This window comes from Triticum aestivum, chromosome 5B (assembly GCF_018294505.1).
Source record: "Triticum aestivum cultivar Chinese Spring chromosome 5B, IWGSC CS RefSeq v2.1, whole genome shotgun sequence".
NCBI lineage: Eukaryota > Viridiplantae > Streptophyta > Magnoliopsida > Poales > Poaceae > Triticum > Triticum aestivum.
The window spans coordinates 339479859-339492668 of NC_057807.1; the positions used below are offsets into that span (position 1 = coordinate 339479859).

The 12810-nt window shown below is 52.8% G+C and overlaps 1 protein-coding gene across 2 annotated transcripts; it reads right to left on the minus strand.

The window, feature by feature from the left end:
* Positions 1-1137: 1137 nt before the first annotated feature.
* On the minus strand, positions 1138-12256 carry LOC123111747 (uncharacterized). Of its 2 annotated transcripts, XM_044532599.1 has the most exons (10): positions 11962-12256; positions 11040-11065; positions 10260-10344; positions 9972-10181; positions 9495-9617; positions 9137-9194; positions 8984-9057; positions 8480-8568; positions 8323-8394; positions 1138-1345 (listed from the first exon to the last, which is right to left on the minus strand). In XM_044532599.1, the coding sequence occupies exons 1-9, from the start codon at positions 12046-12048 to the stop codon at positions 8325-8327; spliced, it is 822 nt and encodes a 273-aa protein (XP_044388534.1). In that variant the 5' UTR covers positions 12049-12256; the 3' UTR covers positions 1138-1345; positions 8323-8324. The 2 variants fall into 2 exon arrangements, with proteins under 2 accessions (XP_044388534.1, XP_044388535.1); XM_044532600.1 differs by lacking the exons at positions 1138-1345; positions 11040-11065; positions 11962-12256 and adding an exon at positions 10483-11006 and having other exon boundaries at positions 8168-8394; positions 10260-10393.
* Between the last annotated feature and the right edge of the window lie 554 nt (positions 12257-12810).

The following is a 12810-nucleotide window of genomic DNA, read 5'->3' on the forward strand; positions in this document are numbered from 1 at the left end:
CAGAAAGTTGAGGGGGTGCTTTCGCCAGGTCAGCCATCGTTGACTATTGACCTCCACGAACAACAAGCAAACGGTGAGTCTAGCAGCCGCATGTCGCGGCTCAGAAGCGGTTGTGGCAAGCAACGACACGGCATGGTGTTGAACACGCCAACTGGAAGACATAACCTAGGTCTACAATTTACATGGGAGACCACACGCCTCTCTCCTCTGACTCCGGCCAGCGACAGAGAAGGTCAGGGATCAGGTCAAGCCCTAGCACACACATGCGACTCTCAATGATGATGGGAGGGCAAAGGGGAAGAGAGGAAAGAGGAAAGAAAATACCCTATTTGTTCAACATATATTACTTAAGCAAGTTCATTTATTCGCAAGTGCTTACCCATTCAATTATTAAATCACGTTGAACCTTCGGACTCGGCAAAGACAATAAAATAGTGTGACTAAACCAGACTACGCATAACAGGGAGACGACTATTCAAATGTGGTCCGATGGTTTCACCCAGGATTAACAAGTTTAGCAAAGTGGATCAAGGCGGTGGATTGTGAATCCACCATGCACGGGTTCAATCCTCGTCATCCGCCCATCAGATTATTGCAATTTTTAGAAAAACACTTTTCCATATTCCTCGTTAACTACTACTTACGGGGAAAATAAAACTTTCGCTATGTTTTTTTTCTTCTTCCTTTTCCTAGTTTTTCTTCCAAGTGCAGGGTACCCCAAGGGGTTGTGGATCTTTTTCTACCAATGAGAGCTTTCCCTTCACAACCCCCATGGTTTCATCCAGGAGTGGAGTTACAAGTTCGTTGGGCGTCATTTCATTGGTTTCTTTTAGCTGTGATAATTCGGCCACTCCTGCTTCTATTTTTGATGGCACGCTTGTGGCGTGCAACATCGCATTTCTGGTGTTCTGCTGGTCTTGCTTGGCGTGTGTTGTCATGTTTTTCTTTGATCGGCTGGTATAATTTCGTCCTCAGCACCTGGTATCATTCCGCCGTTTATATAAAGCAGGACGAAAGGCTGTTTCCAGAAATATGGGCATCAAACCAAATGAACGAGCCTCTAAACATTCTTATGAACACCATAGATAGCACCTCAGATAAAGTAAATGTTGCTACCCCCACAATCTACAGCACCAGTAACACCGACAATACTGAGATAGCTTTAACCTTTCCCATTCTTGAATATTGTACAACAGTCTCCTGACATTAGATTGGCTGTACAGTCATGTAAGCACCAAGTTCCAGGAGCAATTTGTCACGGTCAACAATGTTTCGGTTTACATCAAAAGATATGTTCTGTAACCTCTCAAAAATTACACATGACTGCTTGTTGGATCTTGTGTATCTGCAGAACAAGCAGAGGCAGGCACCATGTAAAGTTTCATGAATGAAATTACCGAAAAAGGCTTTCGCCTCACTTTATATATCAACAGCATCAGGTACAAACACACGCCCACACACACACCCAAGGCAGGATACATAGATGCGGAGCACAGCAACACCATCCCTAGCACTACGTGAAGAGGTGGAGCCGCATATGATGAACCATGGGCTCCAAGGCAGCGCCTTCAGGAAGGAGACGACACCGGAGCGCCGCCACCGCCCGATCCGAGGATCAGAGTTTCCCCTGGAGCAACACAATGGGCAATGAGAGCCGCGACGACGCCTTCAAGAAGGGAACGAGCTTCGCCACCGCCGGTCCGTCCGAAGATAGAGCAGGTTTTCACCGCGGCCACCATTCACCGCCACCGAACGCCACACACCGGCTACCACGCCGCCCACACGATCGTGGCAACCGGGCAGCACCAAGCCACGGGCTCTGCCCATGAGCACCCGGACCAACCACCAAGGCCGCCACCCCAGCATCCAAGACCTTGACACCATCTCACCCGAGATCCGCCGCTACCGCAACCAAAGACACGAGCGGAAAGGACCCGCCTTTCGCGCCCCTGGGCTGCCCCCAGTGCCGAGACCCAATAGGTCGACCAAAACTGGCCTCCATCGCCCCGTCCTCGGCACCGGGCGCGAGACGAGGTCAGTCCTGCTGCCGGGCGCGAGACAAGGTCAGTCCTGCTACCGGGCGCGAGACGAGCTCGATCCTGCTGTCGGGTGCGAGATGAGTGATGGACCACAACTGGGGCAGGGCCAACCCTTCGACAAAGGTTGCGTACGGATGACGAGGAAAGGGCTCGAAGGTCGAAACGGGCCGCCTACAAACGAGCCGACGCCGGAGAACCAGCCACCGCCGCAACCGACCCGCCAAGAGCAGCAGCCACGCCAGGCCATTGCCCAACCCGGAGAGCTCCAAGCATCAGAGCCGCCGGGCACGCACCGCCCCACTACCACGCCGCTGCTACCTCCACCGAGCTGCAAAGAGGAAACCACCAACCGTGGCCCAGGCCAAGCGCAGCCCGTGGCACCAGGAAGCGCCGCCTGCAACACGATACGCCGCCCGCCCCGCCCTAGTCCACCCCACCACCACCACCATCACCACACCGCGACCCCTACCTGCGACAGGGAGAGGCCGGCCGTGGCCAATGCCGCCCACAGCCCCCGCCTAAGGACGAGCCGCCGGCACCGGATCCGGCCGGATCTGGCCCAAGCCACCCCACGCGCCGCCACCAGGAGAAGACCCATCGCAGCCGCCACGCGCCATCCAGGCCCCAAGTCGCCGGTACGCCGCCGCCATGCCATGCCGCCACCGTCCCGCGCTCCCAGCGCCGCGCAGCCGGGCCCGCGGCCACCCGACGCCAGCAGCCGACCACGCCGAGGGAGAGACTCCCCGCCGCCACCCACGTCGGCCAGGCTTTGCCCGGCGGCGCGTCATGGTGGCGGCAGGGGAGGAAGGCCGGGAGGAGGGGACGGGAAGGAGGAAGCTGGGGTTGCCCCCAAGGTCGCTCGCGGGAGCGGCTCGGGGGAGGAGGAAGCTACAAATAAAATCGCACTCAAGAGCAATAGCCCGCTTCTGGGGTAACACAAACACATTTTGCTTGAACATAAATGACGATCCAAACAATATATATGTTGAAGGAACTTGAGTCATGAAGGAGAAAGGAAGAGAGACATATGAAGAGACAACATGACATGCATAGCTAATTGGCACCAAGAGCAAAATGGTGGGTTCATCTCTAGGAGCTTGGGTAATGGGTAGTGTAGAAGGACAAGTTATGGCTGTGCAATCGCGATGTATTGATCGGTGCACCAGGCACGTATATATAAGTACAGAGGTGGGCCACAACCTCAACTATACAAGGAAACAGGAGGTGGGCCCTACACACATATACACGTACATAATATACTCAACACCCCCCCGCAGTCGAAGCGGCGCCAGTGACGCAGAGACTGGAACGAAACTCCTCAAAGGTGGAAGTCGGCAGTCCCTTCGTCATCACATCAGCGAACTGCTGAGCAGTCGGCACATGGAGAACCCGCATGCGTCCAAGAGCCACCTGCTCGCGCACAAAGTGAATGTCCAGCTCGATGTGTTTCGTCCGGCGATGATGAACGGGGTTGGCGGAGAGGTACACCGCAGAGACGTTGTCGCAGTAGACAACTGTAGCCTGGGAGACATCGTGATGTAGCTCCTGAAGTAACTGTCGAAGCCAGGTGCACTCGGCGACAGCGTTGGCCACAGCTCGGTACTCAGCCTCCGCGCTAGAGCGCAAAACCGTGGGTTGTCGCTTGGACGACCACGAGACGAGGGAAGGACCGAGGTAGACTCAGTAGGCAGAGGTGGACCGACGAGTGTCGGGGCAGCCGGCCCAGTCTGCATCAGAGTAAGCCACCATCTCCAGAGAAGTGGACGCCGTGAGTGTCAACCCAAGGGACATCGTGCCGCGGATGTAGCGAAGGATCCGCTTCACGAGAGTCCAGTGAGAGTCACGAGGGGCGTGCATGTGGAGACACACCTGCTGGACAGCATACTGAAGATCCGGTCTGGTGAGAGTCAAGTACTGGAGGGCGCCGACAATAGACCGGTAGAACGGAGCATCCGACGCAGGCGAACCCGCAAGAGCAGAAACCTTGGCCTTCGTGTCAACAGGAGTAGCAACCGGATGGCAGTTGAGCATGCCAGCGCGCTCAAGAAGCTCATGGGCATACTTCTGTTGATGAAGAAAGAAACCGTCCGGACGCCGAACGACCTCAATGCCAAGGAAATAATGGAGAGCACCCAGGTCCTTGATAGCGAACTCGTCACGCAGCCGGAGAGTAATCTGCTGAAGAACGGCTGCGGAGGAGGCTGTCAGGATGATGTCGTCGACGTAAAGCAGCAAATATGCAGTCGTGTCACCGTGGCGATAGACAAATAGTGAGGCATCTGAGCGAGTGACGCTGAAGCCCAGTGTCTGAAGAAACCCGGCAATCCGCTGGTACCAGGCGCGGGGTGCCTGCTTGAGCCCGTAAAGAGAGCGCGACAGCAGGCACACATGGCCGGGGAATGAGGCGTCGACGAAACCGGTGGGTTGCTCACAAAACACCTGCTCCTCAAGATGGCCGTGGAGGAAGGCGTTGGAGACATCCATCTGGTGAACGGGCCAGCCGCGAGAAACGGCGAGCTGGAGGACAGTGCGGATCGTGCCCGGTTTGACAACCGGGGCGAACGTCTCCGTGAAATCAACTCCAGCGCGTTGGCGAAAACCGCGGACCACCCAGCGAGCCTTGTAGCGCTCAAGTGAACCGTCTGAGCGGGTCTTATGACGGAAGACCCACTTGCCGGTGATGACGTTGGCGCGAGGAGGCCGGGGAACCAGAGTCCAGGTGCGGTTCCGTTGGAGAGCGTCGAACTCTTCCTGCATCGCCGCAAGCCAGTGAGGATCACGGAGGGCGGCGCGGGCGGACGCAGGAATGGGTGACGGCTCCGCGGCAGAGGCGGCGAGGACGTACTCGTCACGCGAGTAGCGGAGGCTCGGGCAGTGAATGCCGGCGCGAGCACGGGTGGCAGGACCGGACGGGGCCACCGTTGCCGGCGAGGCGGCCGGCGAGGTGGCCGGCGAGGAGGCCGGCGTCACAGCCGGCGTCGCGGCCGGTGATAGAGCCGGCGAGGCGGCCGGCGACGGGGCCGGCGAGGCGGCCGGCGAGGCGGCCGGCGTCGGGGCGGCGGAGGAGGCGCCCGACCCCGCGGCGCCCGAGTCGGGGGCGGCGGGTGAAGGCGGGGCGCCGGCCGCAACGGCAGGGCCGGCCGTGGAGGGCGCCGGCAGTAGGGCCCGTGGACCGCCAAAGCCCGGAGGCGGTCCACGAACCAGGCGTGCTCGTCCACCTGACAAGGTCGTCGATGGGCCGCCGGTGGCCGGCGGTGACGAGACGACGAGGGGTGCCTGCTGCTGAAACGGGAAGACCATCTCATCAAAGTAAACGTGTCGGGAGGTGAAAACACGGTGAGAGACTGGATCGTAGCAGCGGTAGCCCTTAGTGTTAGGTGGGTAGCCGAGAAAGATGCAGGCGACGGAGCGGGGTGCGAGCTTATGAGGCGCAGTGGCAGCGATGCTAGGGTAGCACAGGCAGCCGAAAATGCGAAGCCCTTCATAAGAGGGGGGTGCACCGAAGAGAAGGTGGTGAGGTGTAAAGTTCCCGCGAGTACGACATGGACGGATGTTTATGAGGAGGGAAGCGGTGGCTAGAGCGTCAGGCCAAAAGCGCGGAGGCACATTGGCGTGAAAGAGAAGAGTCCGAACGCAGTCATTAAAAGTGCGAAGGATGCGCTCAGCACGACCGTTCTGCTGCGAGGTGTACGGGCAAGTGAGACAAAAAATCGTGCCATGTGTGGCGAGAAGATCGCGAACAGCGGTGTTGTCAAATTCCTTCCCGTTGTCTGTCTGCAACGCAAGAATGGGCCGGCCAAACTGCGTGCGGACATAAGAGTAGAAACCGACAAGAGTGGAGATAACGTCCGACTTGCGGCGCAACGGGAAGGTCCACACATAATGCGAAAAATCATCAAGGATAACAAGGTAATAAAGAAAGCCCGTATTACTTGCAACAGGAGATGTCCAAACATCACTATGAATCAACTCAAACGGGTACGATGCAACAAAGGAAGAAGCCCTAAACGGAAGACGAGCATGTTTGCCAAGACGGCATGCATGACACGAGTGATCCTCGTTCTTATTACACGTGAAAGAAAAACTCCGAAGTATGTGGCGAAGGGTGGCATGATTAGGATGACCCAAGCGAGCGTGCCAGAGATCCACTCCGGTGGCGAGAGCGACAGGGGCGGCGGAAGTGGTGGAGGCGGCGGAGTGAACCGGGTAGAGCTCGTCGGGGCTGTCACATCGGTGGAGCACCATCCGCATGCGAGCGTCCTTAACAGAAAAACCACAGTCGTCAAATTCAACGGTCACCGGATTTTCACGTGTAAGAGAACGGACGGAAACGAGATTTTTGATAAGATCAGAAGAAACAAGAATATTAGACATGGATATAGGGGTAGAGTTAGACGGAAAATATGTATGTCCAATATGGGTGATAGAAAGAGAGGAACCGTCACCGACGGTAATGCGGTTGGAGGTGTGGACAGGGTGGGCAGTATGGAGGTTACCGGGGTACGCCGCCATATGAGCGGTGGCGCCACTGTCCATGTACCAATCGCCGCCGCCGGTGTAGCTGGACGGGGAAGGGGCGGTGTGGAGAGCCGCCAGGAGAGCCGGGTCCCATGGCACCGGCGGAAGAGACGGCGCAGACGTCAGGGGCGGCGGCGGCGGCCCGCCTGGCGGCGGCTGTTGCCCGTAGGATGCCGCATAGGGCTGCGGCGCGGCGTAATACGCCTGGTGTGACGGAGGCCGAGTGCCGAGAAGACCCGGAGTAGGAGCCCGTGGAACCGGCATAGAATAGGCGTGGACGACGCCGGTCCACGGGTTCTGACCGGCGTACCACGGGGCCGCCGGCTGAGGAGCCGGCTGCTGCTGGCGTGGCGCTCCTCCCTGAGCACCGCCGCCGCCGCCGCCTCCCTGCTTGCGGCCACCCCGGTGGCCGCCGCGACGGCCTCCCCCATTGCCCGCCGGCTGGGGCGGCGGAAAGAGGGCGGGTGGGGCGGGCGGGAAGCCTGGCGGGAAGGCGGGCGCCGCCTGCGGGGGCGGCGTCGGGCGAGACGGTGGTGGGGCTGAACCCCCACGTGTGCCGGCAACGAGGGCGGTGTGGGTGGCGCGCGTCCTGGCCGCCCGCATCCGGCGTTCCTCCAGCTTGAGGTACGCGACCACCTTGCCAAAGGTGGGCTCCGGGATAAGGGTGAGGTTGGAGGCGGCGTTCCCGAAGTCCTCGTTGAGGCCGCCGGAGAGGGTGCTGATGAGGAGCTCGTCGCCGATCTTCTCCCCCAGATCTCGGAGCTCATCGGCGAGCTTCTTGAGACGCATGCAAAAATCATCGATGGACGAGTCAAGTTGCTGGCACCCGTAAAACTCACCATAGAGGAGGGCCTTGCGCTGCAGCCGATTGTCGGTGAAGAGGCCGTTGAGCTTGGTCCAGACCGCATGGGCGTCGTCCTCGTCGTTCACCACGGTGTGGAAGGTGTCGCTGGAGATGGTGAGGTAGAACCAGCGAATGATGGTGGCGTCGAGGATCATCCACTCCTCGTCATGGATCATGAGCGCGGAGTCCACGGTGCCGTCCACGTGGCCGTGAAGGAGGTACTCACGGAACACGAGCGAAAAGTACCGCTTCCACGCGGAGTAGGAGGCGGTGGTGTGGTCAAGCTTGACCGGGACGCGCTCATGGATATTAAGGTCGCGGACGAGGGTGACGTCGGGACCAGCGAACGGGTTGGAGACTGTAGAGGAGGAGGAGCCCATGATGACGGCGATGAACGGGATGGGGCACGGCGCGAGTTACCGAGAGGGAGAGGGAGCGGCGCGGGTTGGGAGGGAGGGGGGTGGGCGGCGCAGGTGGTGATGGGAGAGAGGTGCGACGCGGGAAAGGGAGGGAGCGGAAGCGGTGCGTCGGCGGCGGCGGCCTCGGGACAGGAGGCGGCGGCGGCGGCGGGCGGGGCGGGCGGGTGAAGGCGGCGGTGACCAGGGGCGGCGGCGGCGGCCTAGGGGAGGGCGGCGGCGGCGGCTGGTGACGGCGGCGTGAGGCAGCGGCGGCGGCGGCGGCGCGGAGGCGCAGCGGCGGCGGCGGCGGCGGCGGCGGCTAGGGTTAGGATCTTGCTGCGATAGATACCATGTAGAAGGACAAGTTATGGCTATGCAATCGCGATGTATTGATCGGTGCACCAGGCACGTATATATAAGTACAGAGGTGGGCCACAACCTCAACTATACAAGGAAACAGGAGGTGGGCCCTACACACATATACACGTACACAATATACTCAACAGGTAGCAAGGGATCTTACAACTAAGACGGCTTTTTCTTGTGCACGGTTTTTCCAATTCGTTTGAAAACTTGATCTCCTTTCTTCATTTCCCTGCACAACAAATATGAGATACAGTGCTGGAAATTTCCCAAGGTATTAACAAAAGGTCCTATACATAAAAGTAAATACCACAAACCTCTGGTGTAAAAATACTATGAGATAGAACACAGGCAAAAGCAGCATCGTCAAGATGCAGAGAGCCAGGTAGAATCTGTTTGTTTGTTTCTGCACAATGGGGTAAAAGTTAACACTAAGTCGGAAGGTTTCTTTTTTTCTGCTTATAAAGACAGAAGCGAATTGTTTTGTTCAAATGCAAATGGATATATTTTTTCATCGACAAAAAACATGTTGAATGTGTAATGTTATGCTATAGTTTAAGAATCTCAAATTGCAGTGAAAGCAATGTAGATTAAAGTCATTCAAAAAATTATACAACATAGTAACCTGAAGGTTTATGGCATATGAAAATGAACGATTTTATCTTACGGAAGAAATCTTAAAGCTTAATAACACAACAACAAGCTCTGCATAAGACAACTTTATAAAACGTTATCAAATGAAGCTCAACTGGCTACTATGAAGCTTAATAGAGCTCAAAATTAATACTCGAAACAAAAAAATTAGGTTAAAAATTGCTCACCCTGCCACCTTTAGGGAAAGGTTTGGAGCCCCCATTGCAAGTATGAGCATCACAGAATTGGCGCAAGAAAAATTCTGCAAAACAGCTGTATCAGCAAGAAGCCCACCTGGGAGAACTATGAATACAGGATCATTGCATTAAACCAGCACTCACCATGAAGACGGCTGGCAGAATGCCCTTGATTAATAGGAAAGCAACTGTCCGCAAGGTTCTGTTAGCAGAAGTAAAAGGGAGTTCAATATTGCCATTGTAAATACCGCTGTAAATGCTATCTACATAGGCATATATCGCGCCTATTATTTTCAACCAAATATCAACAAAATTAACAAAGCCAAGGAAATATGTGGCAATCTTTTATAGTTCTCATAATGTGTCATGATCATCTTCTAGTGTTTACGTTCAGGCAGGTACAACAACCAAATTTGACTAGCTTTTCCATTGGTAAAAAAAAATGCAACAAGCCTACAAGAGTGGCAATCTTTTAGGGCAGTTCAAACAAAATAATAAGAACCTCACAAAGATGACGGTTCCTTGCAGCTGCAGCAGCATTGCATTTACTCTTTGGTTTCTTGAACTCCATTGTCAGATCACAGTGAAGTGCTTCACAAAGATCTGCCAAGCATCTTCCTTGAGTCTAAGGAAACAATTCAAGATACTAACCTTAGTTCAAAGCTGCGACACTTATTTTGGATCAGAGGGGGTAATAAGTACACAAAGTTGAATTCACCAACATATATCAAACAAGTTAACTTGTTAATATGAGAACATCAAGTGCATGGCCAAGAAATGTCATAGATTCATCTTATTTAGCATTGCATCTGTTTTTTTGAGGAACGAAAATAACAGACCTAAAAAGAGGAACATCATACTTGTGCTGAAAACTGCATAGGGTATATAAAATTATTACTAAGTAAACACATATGTACCAGATTTACTTGTTTAAGGAATTAATAAATGGGCGCAATGATAATAGAAAGTGAGAACGTACATTATCCAACAAATTATTGTGCCGGTTTGCAAAATGCTGATCGATAAATTTTTCTGCTCGAAATGATTTCTTGCAGAAGCCACAACGCCACTCATTAACATCAAAATGGATCTTATGTTGCTCTTGTTCCCGAAACATGTCATTTTCAGGACGAAGCCTGCATTTGCTTGGGAGTTCATATTTCTCCTTCTCCACAAAGGGCATCAAGTACTGCATAAAGAGAGTGTTTAACCTGCAATGTCATTATGGATGCACCAATGCAGTGAGCAATCACATTGCATGTCCTACCTCATCAACAGCTTTCCAAGCTGCACGGCTCCTTTCCCTTGAACAATGCATCTCATGTGTGTGTGGCTTTGTTTGATGAAGAATTCTGGCATCAAGTGAAAACACACAACTCTTCAGTATTGTGTCCCAAGATTCTACATAGAACATTTTAACATCCCATGAGTCGACAAGTCTGTCTATAGTGTTCCTGTGTTAAGATTATGTTATGTGGGAAATTCCTTACCGCTGGCCCACAGGGCCCAGCCAGTAGCAGGAAAAGGATGCAGCAAAGGAGCAATTAGGCCCCTTGCCTTTTGGATCAGAATAAGAGAAGTATCTGGATCATCTAGTGTGGTATAAAGTTAAGTTGGTCAAGTTTGAGTAGTTTCCTGTGTCAAGTTAACAGTCCAGTTAGTATATGAGTATGCTTAGTTTCCATATGTTAGGTATATGTCTTGCATATTACAAGGCTATGAGATCATGTACAAACAAGTTATCAATAGTTTTCCATAAATGATGACCTATACCCCTGTTATCTTATGATCTGTGCCAGTTACAGGGCCTCCTCACTGACGTCTGGTCAGCCCTTTGGTGTCTCCTGGCCACGGGTACTCCTCCTTAGAGAAGCTCTAACAGGTTATAAGTAATGAATTACTTAAGAAAGATCTGGGTAAGGACCTTATTTGTATTGCCATGGACACAGAGAGAAAAACATGAGTGACATTTCTTGTGTGACATGCCCGGAATAAAACATTCATAATTTCATCTGTAGCAACTGGTTTGCGAGCTTAAGTCTAGTACCTGGATCCAGATGCTTCATGCAATTCCTAGATCATAAAAAACAATCCAAATTAGTCAGACCAGGGAAGTCAGGTATTCACCTTAACATCAAAGACAACTAGTAAGTCTAATACGTAAACATGTGTCTTTGGGTAGGCTACGACATGCTTACACCTTTAATATCTGAATATTCGTAAAGATGATAACATCTCCAGACAAAATTTTCAGCAAAGTTTATATACATAGAACCCTAAGGGTGTAACATTTTTCTAGAAAGAATTCATGGAAGGCATAAAAATATTGCTAGTCTGGCCAGATCGAGGAAGTATGGTGACAATATGGCATTGCCAATAACTCAGATTTCATGAACATTCAGCTGAAACGTCTGGACTATGGGTATAGCCCCCATAACACCCCCCCCCCCCCCCCAAAATGCACAATAAAACTAGCTTTTGCGTTGCATAAGATTTGGACTACCCCTATTGATTTAACAAATTGTCAATTGCAAGCGTTCCACGTGTCACAGAGCAAATTCTTCATGCAAAACAAGGTTATATACGCTTTGTGTGCATAGCGTTGAGCCTCCAAACCCAAACAGTAGCAAAGATGCTTGCAAGGACCGACACAATAATCACCCGGATGATACAAAGATGGCTTGGACCTTACAGAGCAGCGTCCAGAACGAACCACATGCCTCACACTAGTGACATGGTCTGGACTCTGTAGTACGAAATACTAGGGTTCGCAGGCCGCCCACAAAACAGAACAAAGCTCTATATTTCACCCCAAAATTCCTAACTTGCTCAATTTGAGCGGTTTAAAGACTGATTTTTACACGAAAAAGGTACCCATTTGCATCGTAACAGCTGGCGAACCAAGAATTGCGCGTACAAATCCAGAATCCAGCAACAGAGGAGAGGGGGTAACAGTGATAGAGATGTACCTGAGGCGATCCGGCCACGAGAAGGCAAGAGGCCGCGAGGAAAGAGGCGAGAAGGGATGAGTGGGGGCGGTTAGCCCAGCTCCTCATCCTCGAAGCTCCTAGAATCGTCAGTCCGGCTGGATCTGCCCTCCACTCCGCGCCAGTCAAGCAGACGGGCTGAGGAGGAGCTTCTGCCTGCGGAAGGGTTCCGGCGGCGTGGACAGAGCAGAGAAATTCGATATTAACCCACACTTTACTTCTAACTTTGATGATTTGCCCCACCCCTGGGATTGACAGGTGGGGCCACGTTCACTAGCCACTGAGACAACCGGGCAAATCATCAAACCCTATGATCCAGATCCCGGGTCCGTTGTCAATACTGTGTTAAAAAAAATATCCCCGATCAAAGCATCTTCAAGCGAGATCGCCTAATTTGACCCCACTTCTTATCCTCGAATCCATACAAATTGCATCTAGCATACATAAAATGACAAGTGACTACACGTAAGGCGGTTGGCACTCCGGTCCTGATGTTTTTTATGTCAATTCCAGACATGCATTGTTGACAATTTCTAGTGACACACGGCAAGTTTCTGTCAAAAAAAATAAAGCACGAACGTTGCTATCTTCACGTCACTAAACTTGCGGTCGAAAACATTTGGAGTTGCATGTGCTCGTACCTAACGTATGGCACTTAGCAGGGTCCTACATATTTTAGTGGTTCAACATCAATCTTACATGACATATACCTTACACACATCATATTCTAGATTTTGGCTTTTATGGTTGTGCAATATGGATCAAGCTTCCGCCGCCTTTGGTTTTTCACGAATACGCAAAACTTGCGTATCTTTTTATTGATAAAAGATA